Raw genomic sequence first — 17,859 nt, 5'->3', positions numbered from 1 at the left:
GCACGGGCGCCGATCGGGAACCTGCCGGCCCGTGCCCGCTCCCGCACATCTCCCCTCCCCCACGATGGGGGAAAATGCTGCCCTAGGAAACTACACACCAGTCAGCCTAACATCAGTAGTGAAGATGTAATTGGAAACCATTACCTGGGACAAAATAAGCTTCAGTTCAAGAAGGTATGAGTTAAGCAAAGAGAGACAGCATGGATTTGTTAAAAACTGATTCGCTTGACTGAATTCTTTGATGAGGGAATAAGATTTATCAAGGTAGTGCAGCAGATGTTGTATAAATGGACCTGTAGAAGGCATTGTACAAAGAACCGCCCAGAAAGCTCATTAAGATGGAAACCCAGGGACTTGGGAGGAAAATGGTTGTACGGATACAAAATTGGCTCAGTGACAGTTAAGAAAGGCTGATGCTGAATGGATATGTGTCAGACAGGGAGGTGGTTTGAGGCAATGCTCCCCGGTTTTGGGCCCATTACAACTTTTATAAATGACCTTGACTTGGCTGCAGGGAGGAGCATTATAAAATTTGCAGATTATACAAAACTTGACGAAGCAGTAAGTCATGATGAGGATAATTAATGGCGCAATTGAACTCGATTTTTTTGTGGTCTGTCTGACCTTATGGTTGGCGGACGGGCCAATCAGCCAGGCGGCCTTTACATTTTTCATGAAGCCTCATCCAAAGATGGGATGAAATCCCCATTAGGAAGTAAAATAGCAAGAAACATCAGTGGACAGCATTTTTATGGGGTATGTTTTCAGGTGCTTGATTGTGCTGCATAAACATGTGATGCAGCTTTTTTATGTTTTATTTCACGATTTGCAGGTTTGGAGCTCCCTGAGGCAGCTATCTGCCTTCAGGGGGCTCTCTCGCAGCTCTCGCCCACATCCACACCCACGGTGACGTTGTCATCAGCCCTCTTCCCGCCCCCTCCCCGTCAGCGCTGAGCTTTTCAGTGCGCGTTTCACGCTGGCTGGCCGTTAATTGGCCAAACAACATGAAATCACGGTCACGGGCCTATTGTGGCCGGGGGCCTGTTTCCCGACTGCTCCTGGGCCCACCAATCGTGCATGCCCAACGAGGGATAGTTCAGGCCATAGGCTTCAGGATAACATGGACAGGATGGTAAAATGGGCAGAAGCACGGCAGGTGGAGTTCAGCGTAGAGATATATGAAGTGATGCACAATCGGAGAACGAATGTGGAAAGGCAGTGCATTATAAATTGCACTCTTTTGAAAAGTATCGAGGAGCTGAGAGACTTTGACGTCTATATACAAAGATCCTTAAAGTTGGCACAGCAAGTTGATAAGGTGTTTAATAAACAAATGGTACGCTATTATGGTGTTATATTATTCATAAAGAGTTAGGAACTGTATTGTTATGCACCTGTATACATGGCCAGGATTTTCCATTCATCAGGCAGGCTCAGCAGGAGCGGATGGGGGCTGTTGCGGAGTCTGTGCGGACAGGGGGAGGAGAGAGAGTCGGATCCAACAGTCTTTCGCACATGCTGATGAAAGAGCGCTTCAATCTCCCTGAAGCACGGAGCTGCCTCAGGGAGAATGAAGCACTTTATAACAAAATAAATAAAGACATGAGAAATTTAATTAAACATGTCCCCTCATGGGACTGTCACATGAGATGAGACATGTTTTTTTTCAAAGAAAATTTTTATGTCATCTGTAATAGCTTTAGGAAACTTCATCCTGCTCGTGGATGAGGTTTCCTAAAAAACAACGTGAAAGCTGCTTGGCCTTTTCGCCAGAGTAAAATTCATGTTTATTGCCTGTTTAATGGCCTTAATAGGCCTATCAATTATCAGTGGGCGGGCAGCCAACTCCGGCGCGCGCCCGCCGAATGAAATATCACGAGACAGCGCGATAACGTCGGAACCCACGCCCGACATCATCGTGCGCCATTTTACGTTCTGGCGTGTCGGGCCCGCCCCCACACACCAAATGTAAAATTCTGCCCCATAAGTATCCAGGATGCCACATCACTGACTACAGCACTACAGTCTGTGTACCAACTAACAATGTATCACTCTGCAGCACATGGTGAGATCTGAGAAATACCTTCGGTGTCAGCTCCTGTATCTGTGTAAAATAGTGTGATAATTTTGAACTTTTAGGAAATAAATGGAAGAGTATAATACAAAAAGAGAGAAATGTTGCTCGAACTTTATCATTAATTGATTAAACCTCAGCTGTGGTACTGTAGACAATTCTGAACATCACAGTGCAGGAAGGGTGTAAATGCATTAGACATGATACAGAGGTTTACCAGGGTGAGAGTCTTCAGTTATGAAGTGATGTTGGGAATATTAAGGCTGGAATTTTACGGCCCTGTCACTGTGGGGGTGGTGATCCATTCAAAAGTCCATTGACTTTGGCAGGACTGGAAAACTCCACCGGAGGGAGAAGCCGTAAAATTCCGCCCTTAGGGCTCTTCTCCTTGAAATAGAAAAGGTTAAGAGGTGAGCTAATATTGGTTTTTAAGATGCTGAGAAGTTTTGATAGACTAGTTAGGGAAAAATATTTCCCCTCATGAGTTGTTGATAAGTACAGGTCATAAATTCAAAATCAATAGCAAAGGGAAATGAGGGGAAATTATTTGACTCGGAGAACTGTTGGGGTCTGGAATGCGCTGCTTGAAAAGAAGGTGGAAGCTGATTCCTTGAATAAAATCAAAAGGTTGCTTGATAGATAATACCATAAACCATAACATATTGTTCACTGCTATTAAAAACGATATTAAAAAATTAATAAGGAATAAAAATGCCAAAAGACACAAAACATTGCTTTTCTATTTACTAGTGTCTTCTCAATGTGTGTTAGATAACAACAAGAAACAAGGAGATAAAGCTATGACATGTATAACAGTTAACAAATCCTTTTAGCCATTGCCCAATTACAGCCAAAAGTCAACAAGGTAACCTTAAGCCTAGGCTTCCAGGTCTGTTGTCTTACTAGCAATAATAGGGACTAAATGCAAAATGAACTCTATTGTATATGTAAAAATATATCTGTGTGTTCATGAGAGTGATGTCAAGGCTGTGATATTCCCTCAGGATTCAAGGTTTATTACTTAGTTACAAAACATTCAAGTGGGTTATCTGAATCTCGAGAAGATTGCCTTCTAATCATTCCCAGTTACCTGTTTTTGGTTACCCAGCATTGTTTATTTGTACTCTTTGTTGTGTTTTTATAATGATATAAAGGCACCAATCTCTCAGATGGAATTGTGCAAACTCATTGTGTGTTAATTTATTGAGACTAGGCACATGGGAACATTTATACAGAGGCATAAAGCTTGAAGACACCAGAAGCAGAGCTGTTTGTGTGTGCCACGCTTGATAGCAAAAGTAAAACTAGATCGCATGACACACTTCCTTCTAGTGATGTCATGCTGCAATCCCTTAAAAGCATATTACAATACTCTTTACTGTCGTATTACAGGTACCAAAACAGACCTAAACACTAAACAGTAACCAGCCCTCAACCCTACATATGCAATGATCTCTTCTGTTCTTCAGCACTACACCAAAAGACATAAGGGATAGATGAAGATTATTCTGTTAAAGTTTTGTGTTTCTCTTCTGCTGGTGTGTGATGACTACTCTGGCCTGTCTGCCTACATACACAGCTCACCAACAACTTCAGAATGTGTATAAAAACTGCAGAATGGCACAACAGCCCAGCAATGCAATGCACAGGTCAGATTTGTGTAATGATATGAATGTTTACAACCTTAGTATTTAAATGATCATTATTCTCATATTTCTGCTTTACCCTATTGGACTTGACTAAATTCATATTGGAATCAATAGTTGAACAAGAATAACATGGCTGAGGAAGGCAAGAAAACACCATGGGGTAGAAATTGGTCATTGTTGGCCTCATTTTCTGGATGGGAAATGCAGAATGGGGTAAAAATAACTAAGGGCAGAATTTTACTATCCTGTCATGGTGGGGGCAGGGCCATAAATTGGGTCAAGCCATTCAAAAGTCCATTGACTTCGGCAGGACTGTAAAGTCCCGTTGACGTAAAATTCCGCCCTAAGTTTCCTAGTCTATGCCCAGGAAACCAGGGAGCCTGAAAAAAAATGGAATGCCCTGTTGGCCTCCGACATTCACAGGCATCCAGGGCAGCCATTTAAAACAAGCATTAGGCCTATTGCTTACGTTAAACAGGGGACAAATACTTATTGGCCTGGGAAATTGGGCTGCCTTGCATGGGCCTGCTCTACTCAGGCTTTCCAGGCGCAATTGTGGCTGCCATCAAAAAAATAAAACTAAACTCTTTCATGTGAAACCATGAGGAGCAGGTGAGTCTGCTCCACAGTATTTCTAATGTCTGGGATTGTCCCCCTCCGTCTGTCCTTGACCACCCACTACCCTCCACCCTCCCCCCCGACCACCCCAGCAAAAGCACTTACAAGATTGCCACTGCCCGCTGGACAAGTGGGCCAAAATTGGTGAACTACCTGTGGAGGTGCGACAAGACTTACGGGTCTGTGAACAGCAGTTTTTTTTTTATTCATTCATGTGATGTGGGCTTCGCTGACTGGGCCAGCATTTATTGCCCATCCCTAATTGCCCTTGAGAAGGTGGTGGTGAGCTGCCTGTTTACTGTTCCATCTTATAATTCACTAACATGTCACAAATTAAGAGATTCAAGAGGATTAACTCTCTTGATGACAAAATAAATAGAAGGTAAACTCAGATGAAATCCATACATAATGATGCATGTGATTAAAAAAAAGGGAGATTTCTATTTGTTTGGACCTGTACAGTTCTGAAATAGCTAGGTTTAGCAAGGAAACTATCTTTTCTTAACCAGTACAAAATTAAGGTTACTGATGAGCTATCTATAAAAAACATGCCAGTTTAGTTGATCTAGAAATTAGATAGGATAGTGGTTTTCATCCACATGTGAATTAAATTCTACCTAGCCTTGTCATTAACAGGTCCTCAAAATTTGGACAAAATGTGAGCCATTGCTCATGAGAATTCCACCTGATAGTTCACAGCATTGTATTTCACTTATGAATAAGTGACAGTTCTGACTCCAGAGACTTTGGGAGTCTTTGCATACTGGAAAATTTTCCCAGAGACTCCTGGGTTCCAAGTTCGAACCTCTGACCTTAAACCCGTGATATAAAACCTAGTAATGCATGCTATTCTCCCAAAATTAGCAAGCACCCGGTTCTTGTTCTCTCTGCTCATGTAGCATCCTCATTGTCCAAGGGTTGCTCATCATGGCATCACCCTGTGGGAAGGCAAGGGGACAGGCTGCAAGAACGACCTCAGCCACGACTAAACCTGCGCTGTTGTTGTTATTCTGCAATGCAATCTAGTAAATTGGCCAACTGAGCTAACTGACCCTTGCTTCCTGTGGCCCCTTCTATTTGGAAACTCAGAATTTGGAACTTGCACATCTACCAATATATGGCCATTAGACCTACTTGCACTAACTCAATGGGTGAAAATATCAGAAACAAACCATACAATGCAATCAGCTATATTATATGGCCCTCAATATCAGAGTGTCAATGACTGAACTCTTCCCCTTCAAGTTTCCTCCACTTGCACTCTGTATTAGACATACGCAAATTTAGAGAAGAAATTTTTCTTTAATTGAACATTTATAAAACAGATTAGTCACATCCTAATATACTATTAAACCAACAGGAATTAGATTTTTACACAGCAGAGGCAAACATTCTCCTCACAAGGTCATCAGTTAGGGATATAACATTTTAATTAAAAACATTACGCACGGATGACATTTTTTTGTACAAAGTAGTATATAGTCCGTCTGAAAATGTGCAACAAAATTATGGGTCATGAAAAGTGGAGCTGTACATACACCCACATTCAGATGCTGAGAGACATCCTGTCTTTCTTTCACATTCATTATGTCAATGGAAAAGTGGAGCTGAACACTAAGTGCCATAATGTGTATATTCAGTAAATAGTCCACAACTGGGAATTTTAAATCACTTTGTCAACCTCAGTTCAATGTTAGCACTCACAGTCTAGTCAGCAAGTTGTGGGCTCAAACTGTACTGCAGAGCTCTCAATGCACAATCTTGGCTCTGACAGCAATGTTGCACAGTTGGAGAGGCCATGAGCTAAATTGAGCCACATAGCACCCAATTTTAGATGCTACTGGCCATGTATGAACAAAAAGGGGGCTGAGATACTTGTGTATATTATCAAATGGCAAATGTACATAGGATAAACAGGAGGCATCCTTTACCATTGTCTGAATATTAGCCCATTTTTGGAACAAGCCTTTTCAATTATTTGCTTGCTAGACATTCGCTGAATCATTAAAAGTAAAAGCTTTTTCAGAAAAACTCTTTCACAATACTTGGTACGAAAGAGAATATCAAAATATCCCTATTACACTTCTGAATATTTGAAATGGTGGTAGTTACTAATTGAAAAAAGGGAATTGTTTATCGCTTATACTCAATGCTTTTATTTGAAATACAAGAATTATGGTAGTTTGAAACCTTTATCATCTTTGTATCCTTAGAGTCTGAACACATTAAAAGTAAGAAATATTTTCATTCCCTCGTCAGATTTCTTCCCAGTACAGTGAACTGTGAGACATAAGAATGGGGACATGAAAATGGTTCAATTCACAAGACAGTCAAAAATAATAGGAAATGCCATATTTGATTAATGGACAAGAATATTGTTGCAGACTTCTAAAGGGTTAAAGGGGAATTATTTTGGCAAAAGGAAGAATAGGATCTGATAGCTGCAAACATGGTCAATTCTGAGGTAACCGGCATTGTGGCAAACCATGGATTTTACCATGATTTTTACAATAAACTAAGTATTGAACTTGACGTAAAATCGTGCTAATTATTCAAAACTTAATGACCATTAAGGGCCTCATCTCATCGACGCTGGTATTATCCGAGCGGCAGGCAGGCCTATCATCATGGAGCGTGCATGGCAATTAAAATTATGCACCAATTTGTTACCTCCTTGTTGGTGGAGGAGGGAGGGGTCCCTCGCTGATCAAGGGACTGGATATTGGGAAGAGAGGTGTGTGGGAGGGGGTCCTGATGAGAGCCACCCTCCTCCCACCTTTGATGCTGACTCCCTCTGCAAGCCTCTCCCCATGACCCTGCCCCATAAAACACCCCCACACTTTATTTCCTAATTGGCCGGCAGCTCCTGGTAGGTGAGGCGTCTGCCCCCGGGGGCTTGATTCCAAGGGAATTGCCCACCGCTGCTTGGTTGGCTTCTGGTTCAGCGGGCCTTTCTGACAAGAGGCATGGCAAGTCTCTCGTTGGCTCTCCAAACCCCCCAGCAAAACCCCCAGTGCCTCAACAAGATTCAGCCCGACAATTCAAGCTGTGCACCTTCCACAACAAAGGTCAGCAGCTGAAATTAAAATACATAGCAGCAGATGTGTAGCTGATATATCTTCATAAATCTATAACTGAAGTTATATCCAACACAAAAACAGATTATATACGTTAGACATAGAACTGTTTATTTGCACTTTACAAAAGAAAGGTCTAAAACAGAGGGTATATTCATTACACACTACAAGCCTATAGTGAGACTGGGTTATTACCTTACAGATTTACACATATTCATTTTAAGCCAATTATTTATTAATTTTAAATGCACATGTCAGTTTTGCTGCTTTTGATTAATGCATTTATAAAAACCCATTAGAGATTTAAAACTATCTTTTACATCACTGGAACATCTTGATACATGACTAGTCATGTAAAAAAATCATAAGAATTAATTTATTATAAAAGTGGTTTACAGAAAAATGCGATTAGAATTTTTAACAAACCCTTTGTTGAGATAACCTCTCACTGAGTCTATTTTATTTTTAGATTCTACTTGCTAAAGTATCCATTTACATACTTTAAATGTATTATCCTGACTTTTAGTGCAAACATTAATAGAATATATATTAGATATTTGCATTATATTAATCATATTCAAGCATAGTGAATTATTCCGTATTTCTATCACCTATAAGATTTCTATGGCCAGGATTTTCCATTTTGGAGGAGGGGGAGTGGGAGCGGGCGTGGGCGGATGCAGGCATGGACCCAATCGCCACCCGCAATCGGGACCGCGCCGCCATTTTACGTGGGTGGGCCAATTAAAGCCCACCCAGCCTATTTCCCAACTCCTGTGGATAGCGGGAGTGTGTGGGCGGTAGTGGGCATGCACAGACCACCGGGTCCAATGGTGACCCGGCAATCTGTTTAAGAGAAGGCCTGGCAGCCTTTTGTAGGCTGCTCACAATGGCCAGTCCCAGGCCACACCGGAGGGGTTCAGGTGAGCAGGCCAGGCTTGGGGGAAGGGCAGAGGAGCAGGGCAGGCTGCAGGGTAGGCCAGAGGAGCAGGGCAGGCTGCAAGGTAGGCCAGAGGAGCAGGGCAGGCTGCAGGGTAGGCCAGAGGAGAAGGGCAGGCTGCAGGGTAGGCCAGAGGAGCAGGACAGGCTGCAGGGTAGGCCAGCAGGGGGCCAATGCGCCCCTCGTTTTCCTGATGACTGCCTTGCTGCCCTCCTCGAGGAGGTGGCAACAAAGTGGGAGGTGTTGGTCCCCCAGGATGGGAGGAGGAAGCCCCCCCTCACATGGCCAAACATGCCTGGGAGGAGGTGGTGAGCTCCCACAATGTGGTGCAGCACACCTGGATCCAGTGCCGCAAGTGCTTCAACGATTTGTTGCGCTCTGGCAGGGTAAGTACTATGTTGGCATTGGGCATTTAACCCAGCAGGTAGCCTTAACCCCTGAGGAGCCCCACCCCAAGTCTTACTGTCGTGACTGCATTGAATCATTTCGGACATTTTTCCTTTGCTGGGTGGCCAAGGAGATAGTGCCCATTCTGAGGTCAGCCTGAGTGGGTCATGAGGAGATGAGTTCTCCCCCACAGCATGTGTTGTTCTTAGTCTCACATGACTAGATTGGGGGCAACCTGGAGGAGCTGCAGCTAGGCGTGTAATGACAACTCCAGCACATGTCCTATTCAGGGTGATGAGAAGGTGGAAGGGGAACCTCAAGGTGTCGTGGCAAAGAACCATCTGCTGCCCTCTACACCACACTTTGTTGCGCCTCCTTGCTATGGGAGGAAATACCGTGTGGTTCCTAATGTGATGTAGGCAGCATATGTCCAAGGGGTCGGAGGCGGGGGTAGGGAGCAGGCCTAGCATCTTTGTCTGATGTGGGGAGAGGAGGCACTGGAGGCCTGATTAGCCCCACTCTGGTTGGCCTGCACAAGCAGAGTCCATGTGCAATTTGCCCTAATGAATGGTCTTCTCTCTTTTTCAGGAGAAGAACGCTCATAATGTGTCCAAGTGTGCGAGGACTAGGGGTGGCCAGGCACAGCTCTCCATATTAAGCCGGTTGAGCTGGAGAGGCATCATACACCCAGGGGCATTGGTGAGGCTGGGGTGACACGGCCAGGTATTTAAGGCCAACAGTGAGGTCCGCATTGTCCTCCCAACAGCCATAGCACTGAAGATTGTTAAATTAGTTATTGTTGCAACATTGCTGGGCTATTGGTTCTGGAAGGTTGCGAGCGTAATGAGCCAGGGGCACAGGGCTGAAGTTTGTCACTGGCTGCACGTTAACTGATCCACTGTCCTTGTTCTTCCCTTCAGCATCATCAGAGCACAGCCGGGAGGAGGAGCAGCAGAGACCCCCTTTCATGCCTGAGGGGCCTGAGGTCTCACCAGCATCACACCATTTCTGTGAGGCAGGCACCAGCGCAGATACTAGCACCTCGGTGAGAATTCAGACAGCGGCTAGTGTGCTGGGGCACAATGGTGAGGGCACATCACAGTCGCTGGAGGAGCTGGCAGAGACAGAGAGTGCCCATGGTGCCAGCAGTCGGAGGACTGCAGGGGACCAGGCACATGCTCAGTCGGTGCCTGATGATGTGCCTCTGGAGTCGTCCGCGACGCAGCAGGGACAGGAAATGCAGCCGGGTGTGTGGGAGCATCTGGAGGAGATACATGAGGCTATACTTGTCTTGGTCTCCGTGGTGGAGGAGTCTATGCTGATGATCGCCGAAGCAATGAGCTACAGGTCAGAGCACCATGCGTCCTCCATGGAGAGAGTGGCAACTCTCATGGAGAGGCCACTCCAGAAGACCGGCCAGGGCTTCCTGGGGATGCGCTCAGACCAGCAAGCCCTCACATCGGCATTGACCTCAGCTGGTCACTGGCAGTGTGGGAGATGGTGTGGATATCCAGCTTCCCAGCTCGGTGCCCATCCATCCAGGGTGAGCAGAGAGGTCCAAGGCAACCTCACATCAGCGCAGCAGCTGCCTGTCATCTCTGCGGGCTCCTCTCAGGGCGCTCGGGATGAGGGCACCAGCTCCTCCATCCCTCTCCCAGTGACTGGATCATCCAGTGAGGCTGCGATGACTGGGGAGATGCCAGCTGTGGAACTGGCATCTCCCTCCCAGGCGGGGCCAGCACAGGCTCCACAGGCCAGAGGACGACCGCCAAGGTCATCGAGGCCAACAGGACAGCAGAGTCAACACGAAATGAAAGCTTAAGGCACACCACAGGTTTTTCACTGGTGCTTTTGTGTTGACCCAAGATTAGCTCCTTTTGATTTCTTTTGGATTGTTGACACTATTGTTTAGTAATTGTGAGAACGTCTGATTCACACATTAAATGCCAGGTGTCTGACCATGGCTGAGGGTGACTTGTTTCTTCTGCATGCATATGTTTAAGAAAAGTGTCATGAGTGTTTCTTTGGACATTCAGCTTTATGTACAAGGCCCTTAGTTACTGCCAATAACCTGGCAGATTTTGCACTTAGGTATCATCTATCGGTAGCTCAGGCTTATCCAGGAGGTTCATCTGTGTTGTGCTAACTGAAGGTTCGTTGGATTAAAGCCTCCCGGGTGTCTCTGCCTCCTTGGTGTAGTCCCGGGTCAGCGTCTACCCCCTCAGCATTTCCCTGTGCATGCTCATCCTCGGAATCACTGCTGGACTCATCATGGGCAGCCGCAGACACGGCGTCAACATCTTCATCGTCCACTGCGTCCCCCCTTTCCAGCGCAAGATTGTGGAGAGCGCAGCATGCAACCACTAGCACCGAGACACGATCTGGGGGATACTGGAGTCGTCCCCTGAGCGGTCCAGGCATCGGAATAGCATCTTGAGAAGACCGATGGCTCTCTCCACCACAGCCCTCGTGGTACCGTGGCTCCTATTGTACCGCTGCTCAGCTTCTGTTCTTGGACAGCGGAGAGGCGTCATGAGCCACCTTCTGAGGGGATAGCCCTTGTCACCCAGCAGGCAACCATCCAGCCGAGCCAGAGCACTGAAGAGCCCCGGCACCTGGGAGTGTCTGAGGATGTAGACATCGTGGGAGCTGCCTGGGTACCTTGCACAGACTTGTAGAATCAGCATCCTGTGATCACACACTATCTGCACGTTCATGGAGCCCTTCCTGTTGATGAAGGCACCGGGCTCACCTGCTGGCACCTTGATGGTCACATGTGTACGGTCTATAGCACCCTGGACATGGGGGAAGCCAGCAATGCCGCGAAGCCTCTGGCTCACTGTGCCTGACTTGCCTGGTCCCAATGGAAGTGAATGAAGGTCAATGCACGTCTGAACAGAGCGTCTGTAACCTGCTTGACACAAGTGCAGACAGCTGATTGGTAGACACCGCAAAGATCACCCACCGAGCCCTGGAAGGAGCCAGAGGCATAGAAGTTGAGGGCGGCTGTGACCTTCAGAGCCATTGGCATGGGATGTCCACCCACACAGTTAGGGGAGATTTCAGCCCAATCATCTGACAGATATAGTTCACTGTCTCTTTGACAGTCAGAGCCTCCTTCAGCACTGTACCTCAGTCATATTGAGGTAGCTGTTTTGGCAGCAGGATAGTGGTGTCTTCTGCAGCCCCTTCCACCTTGGACAACCTCTTGGCCCTGCGCCCCTTGTGCCTGAGCCTGTCCTCCCAAAGGTGGCTCAGCTGGGGGCTGATTGTGCACTCCTGGCCTCCTCCTCCTTCTAGCCCTCCCTTCTTCCTCAGGGGAGCTGCTTCCAGTGGACAGATCAGATCCCATACCCAGGCGAAGGGAAGGCTTCCTGAAAGCTACAGGCCCAGAAAAGATTCCTCACTGCAGAGTGCTGACCTGAAGGTCAAGAGTCCCGAAAAAGCTGCTGGGGTGCGTTCTGAACTATTGCAGGTCATACAGGCAAGTTTAAAAGACTTTCTCCAATAAATACTTCACAAAGCAGATTCATGACCCCACCGAGCCCTCTCACCCCGCCCGTGGATGAGGTTAATAAAAAAGTCTCCTATCCGCCTGCCCGTTGCGCCCATGCGCCGACCCAAAGATCAGACGGGCGCTGAAAAATCGCCGTCGTTAGAAGACTAAAAGGCCTTAAGTGGCCTGTTAATTAATGGGGGGCACGCGTCAGACATCATCGCGCGCCTGCCCAGTGAAATATCACGATGGTGCACGGTGACATCAGGACGCTCACCCGACATCACCACGCCTCATTTTACACGTTGACATGTGGGGTCCACTCCCTGCACGTCAAGTGGAAAATCCTGCTCTATATTTCAGGACTTTGACTTGACTCTCGAGTCGTACTCAAGCGTTTTAACTTAAAATCTTTTTACAATGGCAATCACTTGAAACTCTAATTAACCTTTTGACATTACAAGCATGCTTCCAAACTTACCATTGATTTTGAGGGTGCAACATTTTTTTTTGTTCTACGATTCTGGTAAATAACTTTGCACCCTAAAACAGCGACTCATGCAAAATGGAAATTGCACAAAAGCTTGCATGATTCCAAGGGAGACAAATCAGCCAAGCGTACTCTAGAATTTCCTGACCCAAAAGTTCCCTGGGGATTCCAACAATTCCCCACTGGAGTTTCGGCAGAGCTTCCCAGGTGAAAGGCAGCTGGATTTGCTGGCACCCAGCTGTTTCTGCGAGTTTTGTTGCTGCGTTTCCACCTGCCCCATCCAAGGCAAATGAGGGACCGGTTGGGGTCGGGGAGAGGGGGAGGTTACTCTCTCGGTCAGGTGTTCCTGCTCCTGATCCTCATTAGTAAATGCAGCGCGGTAGTGGTGGACGGCATGCCAAGTGATTGCAGGCATCCTGGTGCCAGGTGTCAACTTTGCCTCAGTGGTAGCAATGGCAGTGGTAGTTCAAAGGTTATGCATGGGTTCAAGTTCCATTCCAAAGACTTTGGGCAGAAGTTTGTCAGTGGCGTGCGTTTCTATTGGCGGAATTGGAAGTGTGCACCAATTCCGTTCTCTTTCTTTTTGCTGGCTTTCTCGTGATTCTAATTAAAATTTAAAATGGTGGCGGCATGCGCAGGAGACGTGTAGGATCACACAGCGGCAGTTGCTTTTCAGTGGTGAAACCCGCCATCAGCCAACAATGCAGCAGCTATGGGTGGGCCATAAAAGAGCCTCCTGGTCAAACATGACATGGCAGTAACTTCCTTGCCCAACCTCATAGCCATAAACATAAGATTTATCGAGAGTGCAAATTTAAATTTCACTTGTAAATAATTCACATTGCATTGATTTCAATTTATTCATCGTTATATGTTAAGTCTAGCTTAGATAGAGATCTAAATGTACTGGCATGCCTCATGATTGGCATGCATTGATAGTTACAGGAGTGTCAGGGACGTTTCCTTTATTATGGAAGAAACAATGTTGTGTTTTTCTGTTCACTCTTTATTGAATGTTCGTGTTAGTGTCTAGTGTGGTACTCACCACCCTGTGGCACGTGGCTGTACTTGCAGGTTCAGCTGGCCCTCCGTTCTTTGCATTGTAAAGGACAAGAGGAACAGAGGAACATAGGACTCAGAAGCAGTTGTAGGCAATTCAGCCCTTCAAGACTGTTGTTTGATAAGATCATGGCTGAACTGGTTGTGGTCTCAACTCCACTTTCCTGTCCTCCCCTCATAACCTTTGTCCATCAAAAATCTATCTAACTCATATCTAACAAATTCAATGGCCCAGCCTACACTACTTTTTGGGGAAGAGTCACATTGCCCAAGATCACCCTCAGTAGGGATAACAGGAATGTTGTAGGTGAACTCAAAACCCTGGAAGAGCCCTGCCAGTCCGCAATTGGACCCACACTTGGGCAGCACTGTCCTTTCAGCCCCTCATTTTCTTACCTTGACTGACGTTCTCAGCAACCCCCACCATACCCAAGATGCCAGGCCCTTCCCACTTCATTCCTCCATGCCCCCCCCGCCTCCCCAACCTCCATCCTCCCTTTGAGCCCTCTTCCATTCTTCCATGTGTCTGAAACAACTCCACCCCACCCCACCCCACCCCATTCACCACTGACTCACTCTTGCCAGTCCTGAACCTCCATGCAAGCTGCCATTCTCCTGCCCCTCTCTCTTCTGCTGTAGAGTTCAACAAGGAAAACCACTGACCTCAGACACAACAGCACAAAGGTGCACGCCACCATTAAACAAACGTGAACTGGGTGCAACAAGATTCTCATGCGCCACTGACTTTATTTTAGAGGTAGGACTTCACTGAAAAAGTTTTATGCTACTGAGTATTCACTGCATGCAAATGTATTGCAATTATGAATCCACCACAGGATGGTGTGAGGCCCAAAGCACTGCAAACACGCCGCTGATTAATCTTAAGTCAAAATTTAATTTGCATCCTGCCTGATTCAGTCACTTTGCAACATTTCTCCTCCTTGTGGGCTCCATAAAATCCCCCCTTTGGCACCATTATCTCAATCAGCACTTTGGAGCAGTACAGAAGGAGGGATGGCCTGTTGAAGGTGCAATCTTTTGAATGAGACAGTAACTGAGATTTTGTCCATCCTTTCAGGTGGATTTTTAAGATCCTATGGTACTATTAGAAAAACAGGCAGCTTGTCCTGGCCAACATCTATTTCTTAACTAACAGCACCAAAAATGCTGTGCACAAATTGGCTCTCAGCCTATAAATTGAGGCTGGGCAGGAAACAGTCCTAGGGCCTCAACTGAGGTAAGACCAGGCTTCCCGTCTGAGACCTTGCCTCCTCCAGGTTAAAATCGCTGTGCAGTCAGGGCGGGCAGGAACCCAGAGGAAATCTCATCCCTTCAATTTCATGCTCCAGCCCCACACCCCACCTAAAAACCCGCTGGTGGAGGAGTATAAAATTCTGGCCATGGTCAAATGGGTGTTCAAAGAAGAATCCCAAAAGACACTGTATCCAACTAGTCTATGGCATTGTGGTGTCTACCACTCATTCTGTAACTTCCAGCTGCCAGGATTCACATCTGTTGAATTTTGAGGCCATTGTTATTATTTGACTAATAATTCAAATTAGGAATCAACCATATAGACACAAGCAACTTACTGAAATTCCATATTTTAACACACTGAATAGCACCTCTAGCAAGATAGAGGAACAGCAATTGCCTTATTGTCATGTTAAGCATTAGCTGTTGATATCAGCAACAGAAATTCGAGCCCACTCTCCCCAACCATTTCAATATCTTCCGAGACATCTGGGGAGCAGGGAATATTCATATTATTTGAACATATTCTGACGAAGTCTGTCTGTGAAGCTAATTTTGAAGGAGGCACGAGTACTGAATGCACTTATAGTCCCCGTACTGACTTTCTTTGTTAACTCCTCCACTGCTGAATGCTCCTGAGAACAACATTTCTTCCACTTAAATGTTTCAGCCAGTACATGTTAAATGCTTTAAAATTAAATTTGCAACTATTTCCATTACCGATTGCAAAAAAACCTTGCAATAAAACATTTGTTGAAGAACTATATCAGTTTAGCCTAACATAATATCCAGACAGCAAAATCCGGTTAAGAGTGTCTGGCTTTATTTGAACACATCACAGTGGCTTCCGTTGGCAAATTAGTTAGTTTGTGCTTACCTTTATCACTTTGCATCTCATCTGCGCAGAGACCATATGGCTATTTCTAAGGTTCCCTACTCGAAACATCAGGCACATTTTGCCATCACGCTGGGATATAACTGCGCTGTGGCTGAACATCAAAGTCTCTGCTCTTTTCTTTGGCTGGGACATTTTGATGAACATACACCCGATCAAAAAGGCATCCACGATGGAACCAAGCAAGGACTGGAACAAAAAGAGGATGATGCCCTCGGGGCATTTCTCGGTTATGTATCTGAAGCCATAACCGATAGTGGCCTCTGTTTCTATGAAGAAAAGAAAAGCGGATGGAAAATTGTAAACATTGGCCACACACGGGGTATAGTTCTCGCCATGGGTCTGGTTTATATCTCCTCGGATGTAGGCTATGATCCACCACATTGAAGCCATCACTAGCCAGGCAATTGTATAAGTCAGAATGAAGATTAGAAGGTTCCATCTCCACTTCAGATCCACTAAAGTAGTGAACAAGTCAGAAATGTACCTACTTGTCTCTCCGCCTAAGTTCCCATGCTGTACATTGCAACGGCCGTTCTTGTCTACAAACCTTTGCCTTTTCTTTTTTATGGGAGCATTGTAGGTGGAAACCCGGGAAGTATTCACAACTTGATAGTCTTCACCGAATTTTCTACGGAGTGCAGACATTCTTTCAGCAGCACACTGATACCATCAATCCTTGTCCGGTGTTGTTTTATTCTTGAGGCAACCCTAGTCTTTGTGTTATGAGACAGGTCCCCTTTCGAATCTGGAAGTTCGAGAGGCACTAAATAACATTGTTTAGTTGCTAGGTAGCCTAGGATTTTCACTTCGAAAGATGTTTCCCTGTTGCTAGGTGGCTTAACGCTTCCAGATAATGTAGGAAACTGGGGGCTGTCCTCGATTCAGCTGCTCTTGTGGTGTTCTGTGAAGGTAGAAGGCTCAGGAGAATGTGCAGCATTGTTACAGGAATGCTGCTGTGGTCTTGGAGACTCCCTGGGAACTGTATCCAGCATCACGGTGATTCTGGAGATAGGAGCTGTACACGGCAGCTGGCTGACCAATTGGAGCAGGCTGCTGCCTTGCAATGGTCCCTCAGGGAAGAGATAAACAGAATGAGTGAACAACAGGGAGAAAAAACAGAGGCGAACACATAGAAGGATAAAGTAAAATGAAAATGAGATTGGGAAATGGAACCATGAAGCAACATAACTAAAAAGGAGAGCAAGAAACAAATAATGTAAGTGAAGATTGCAAATCATTTTATTAATGCAAAGTTCAGACATCCAGAAAACTATCAAGTAGTATCACCACAATCATCATCATTTCAAATTAAATTTTGGATTTGTTGTTCATTAACTAGATGTCTTAATGATCATCATAGCAGTCTAGTGTAACAAATAAAAAGTCCTTATTCCAAGATGTAATTTGAATAAATTTAATTGAAATACGTTGGTTGAATAAAGAGAACAAGAAAAGTCTAAGCAGCATTGTAAAATCCAGATTTTTTTAGAAAACAAATATCAATTTATAATGGATTGAGATGAAAATGAGAATACTATTTCAACAAAACATAATGCTGCCCCCTACAGTTAGGAGTTATTCATAAAACTTAAAGAAACTGGATCTCTCCATGCATGTGGTGGGCTTTGTGTTTGTCTGAAATTCTTCTTGTGTGATTTTGCAGAGGTTTTAGGTGGGTTAATATCTCCAATGCAATAGCAAAGGAATTTCACACAAGCGTCTGATATCACATAATTTCAGGACACAGACCTAAGACCTAACATTCTCCTGTTCGTGAAACCTTATGAACTAAGACCTATATAAAAAATTGGTAAATATATCAAAGCAGCAACAGATTAAACTTCCATGCTCCAAGCATCCAAATCCCTGAGAAAGGGGAGTTAGAATTGCTGGCAGAAATTTGATTATGGATTTAAG

At 45.4% G+C, this 17,859-nt stretch overlaps 1 protein-coding gene across 1 annotated transcript in view; it reads right to left on the bottom strand.

Moving 5' to 3' along the window:
* LOC121269062 (G protein-activated inward rectifier potassium channel 1-like) overlaps window positions 1-16,587 on the bottom strand; it is a 78,222-nt gene extending 61,635 nt beyond the window's left edge. The window contains exon 1 of the mRNA XM_041173492.1: window positions 15,922-16,587. Coding sequence (XP_041029426.1) covers window positions 15,922-16,587 — 666 coding nt within the window. The remainder of the gene's footprint in view (window positions 1-15,921) is intronic.
* Window positions 16,588-17,859: the final 1,272 nt, after the last annotated feature.

The sequence above is a fragment of the Carcharodon carcharias genome, chromosome 23 (assembly GCF_017639515.1).
Source record: "Carcharodon carcharias isolate sCarCar2 chromosome 23, sCarCar2.pri, whole genome shotgun sequence".
In the NCBI taxonomy this organism is placed as follows: Eukaryota; Metazoa; Chordata; class Chondrichthyes; order Lamniformes; family Lamnidae; genus Carcharodon; species Carcharodon carcharias.
Note: the sequence above shows the minus strand (reverse complement) of the source record. Positions and strands in the feature narration are given on the sequence as shown.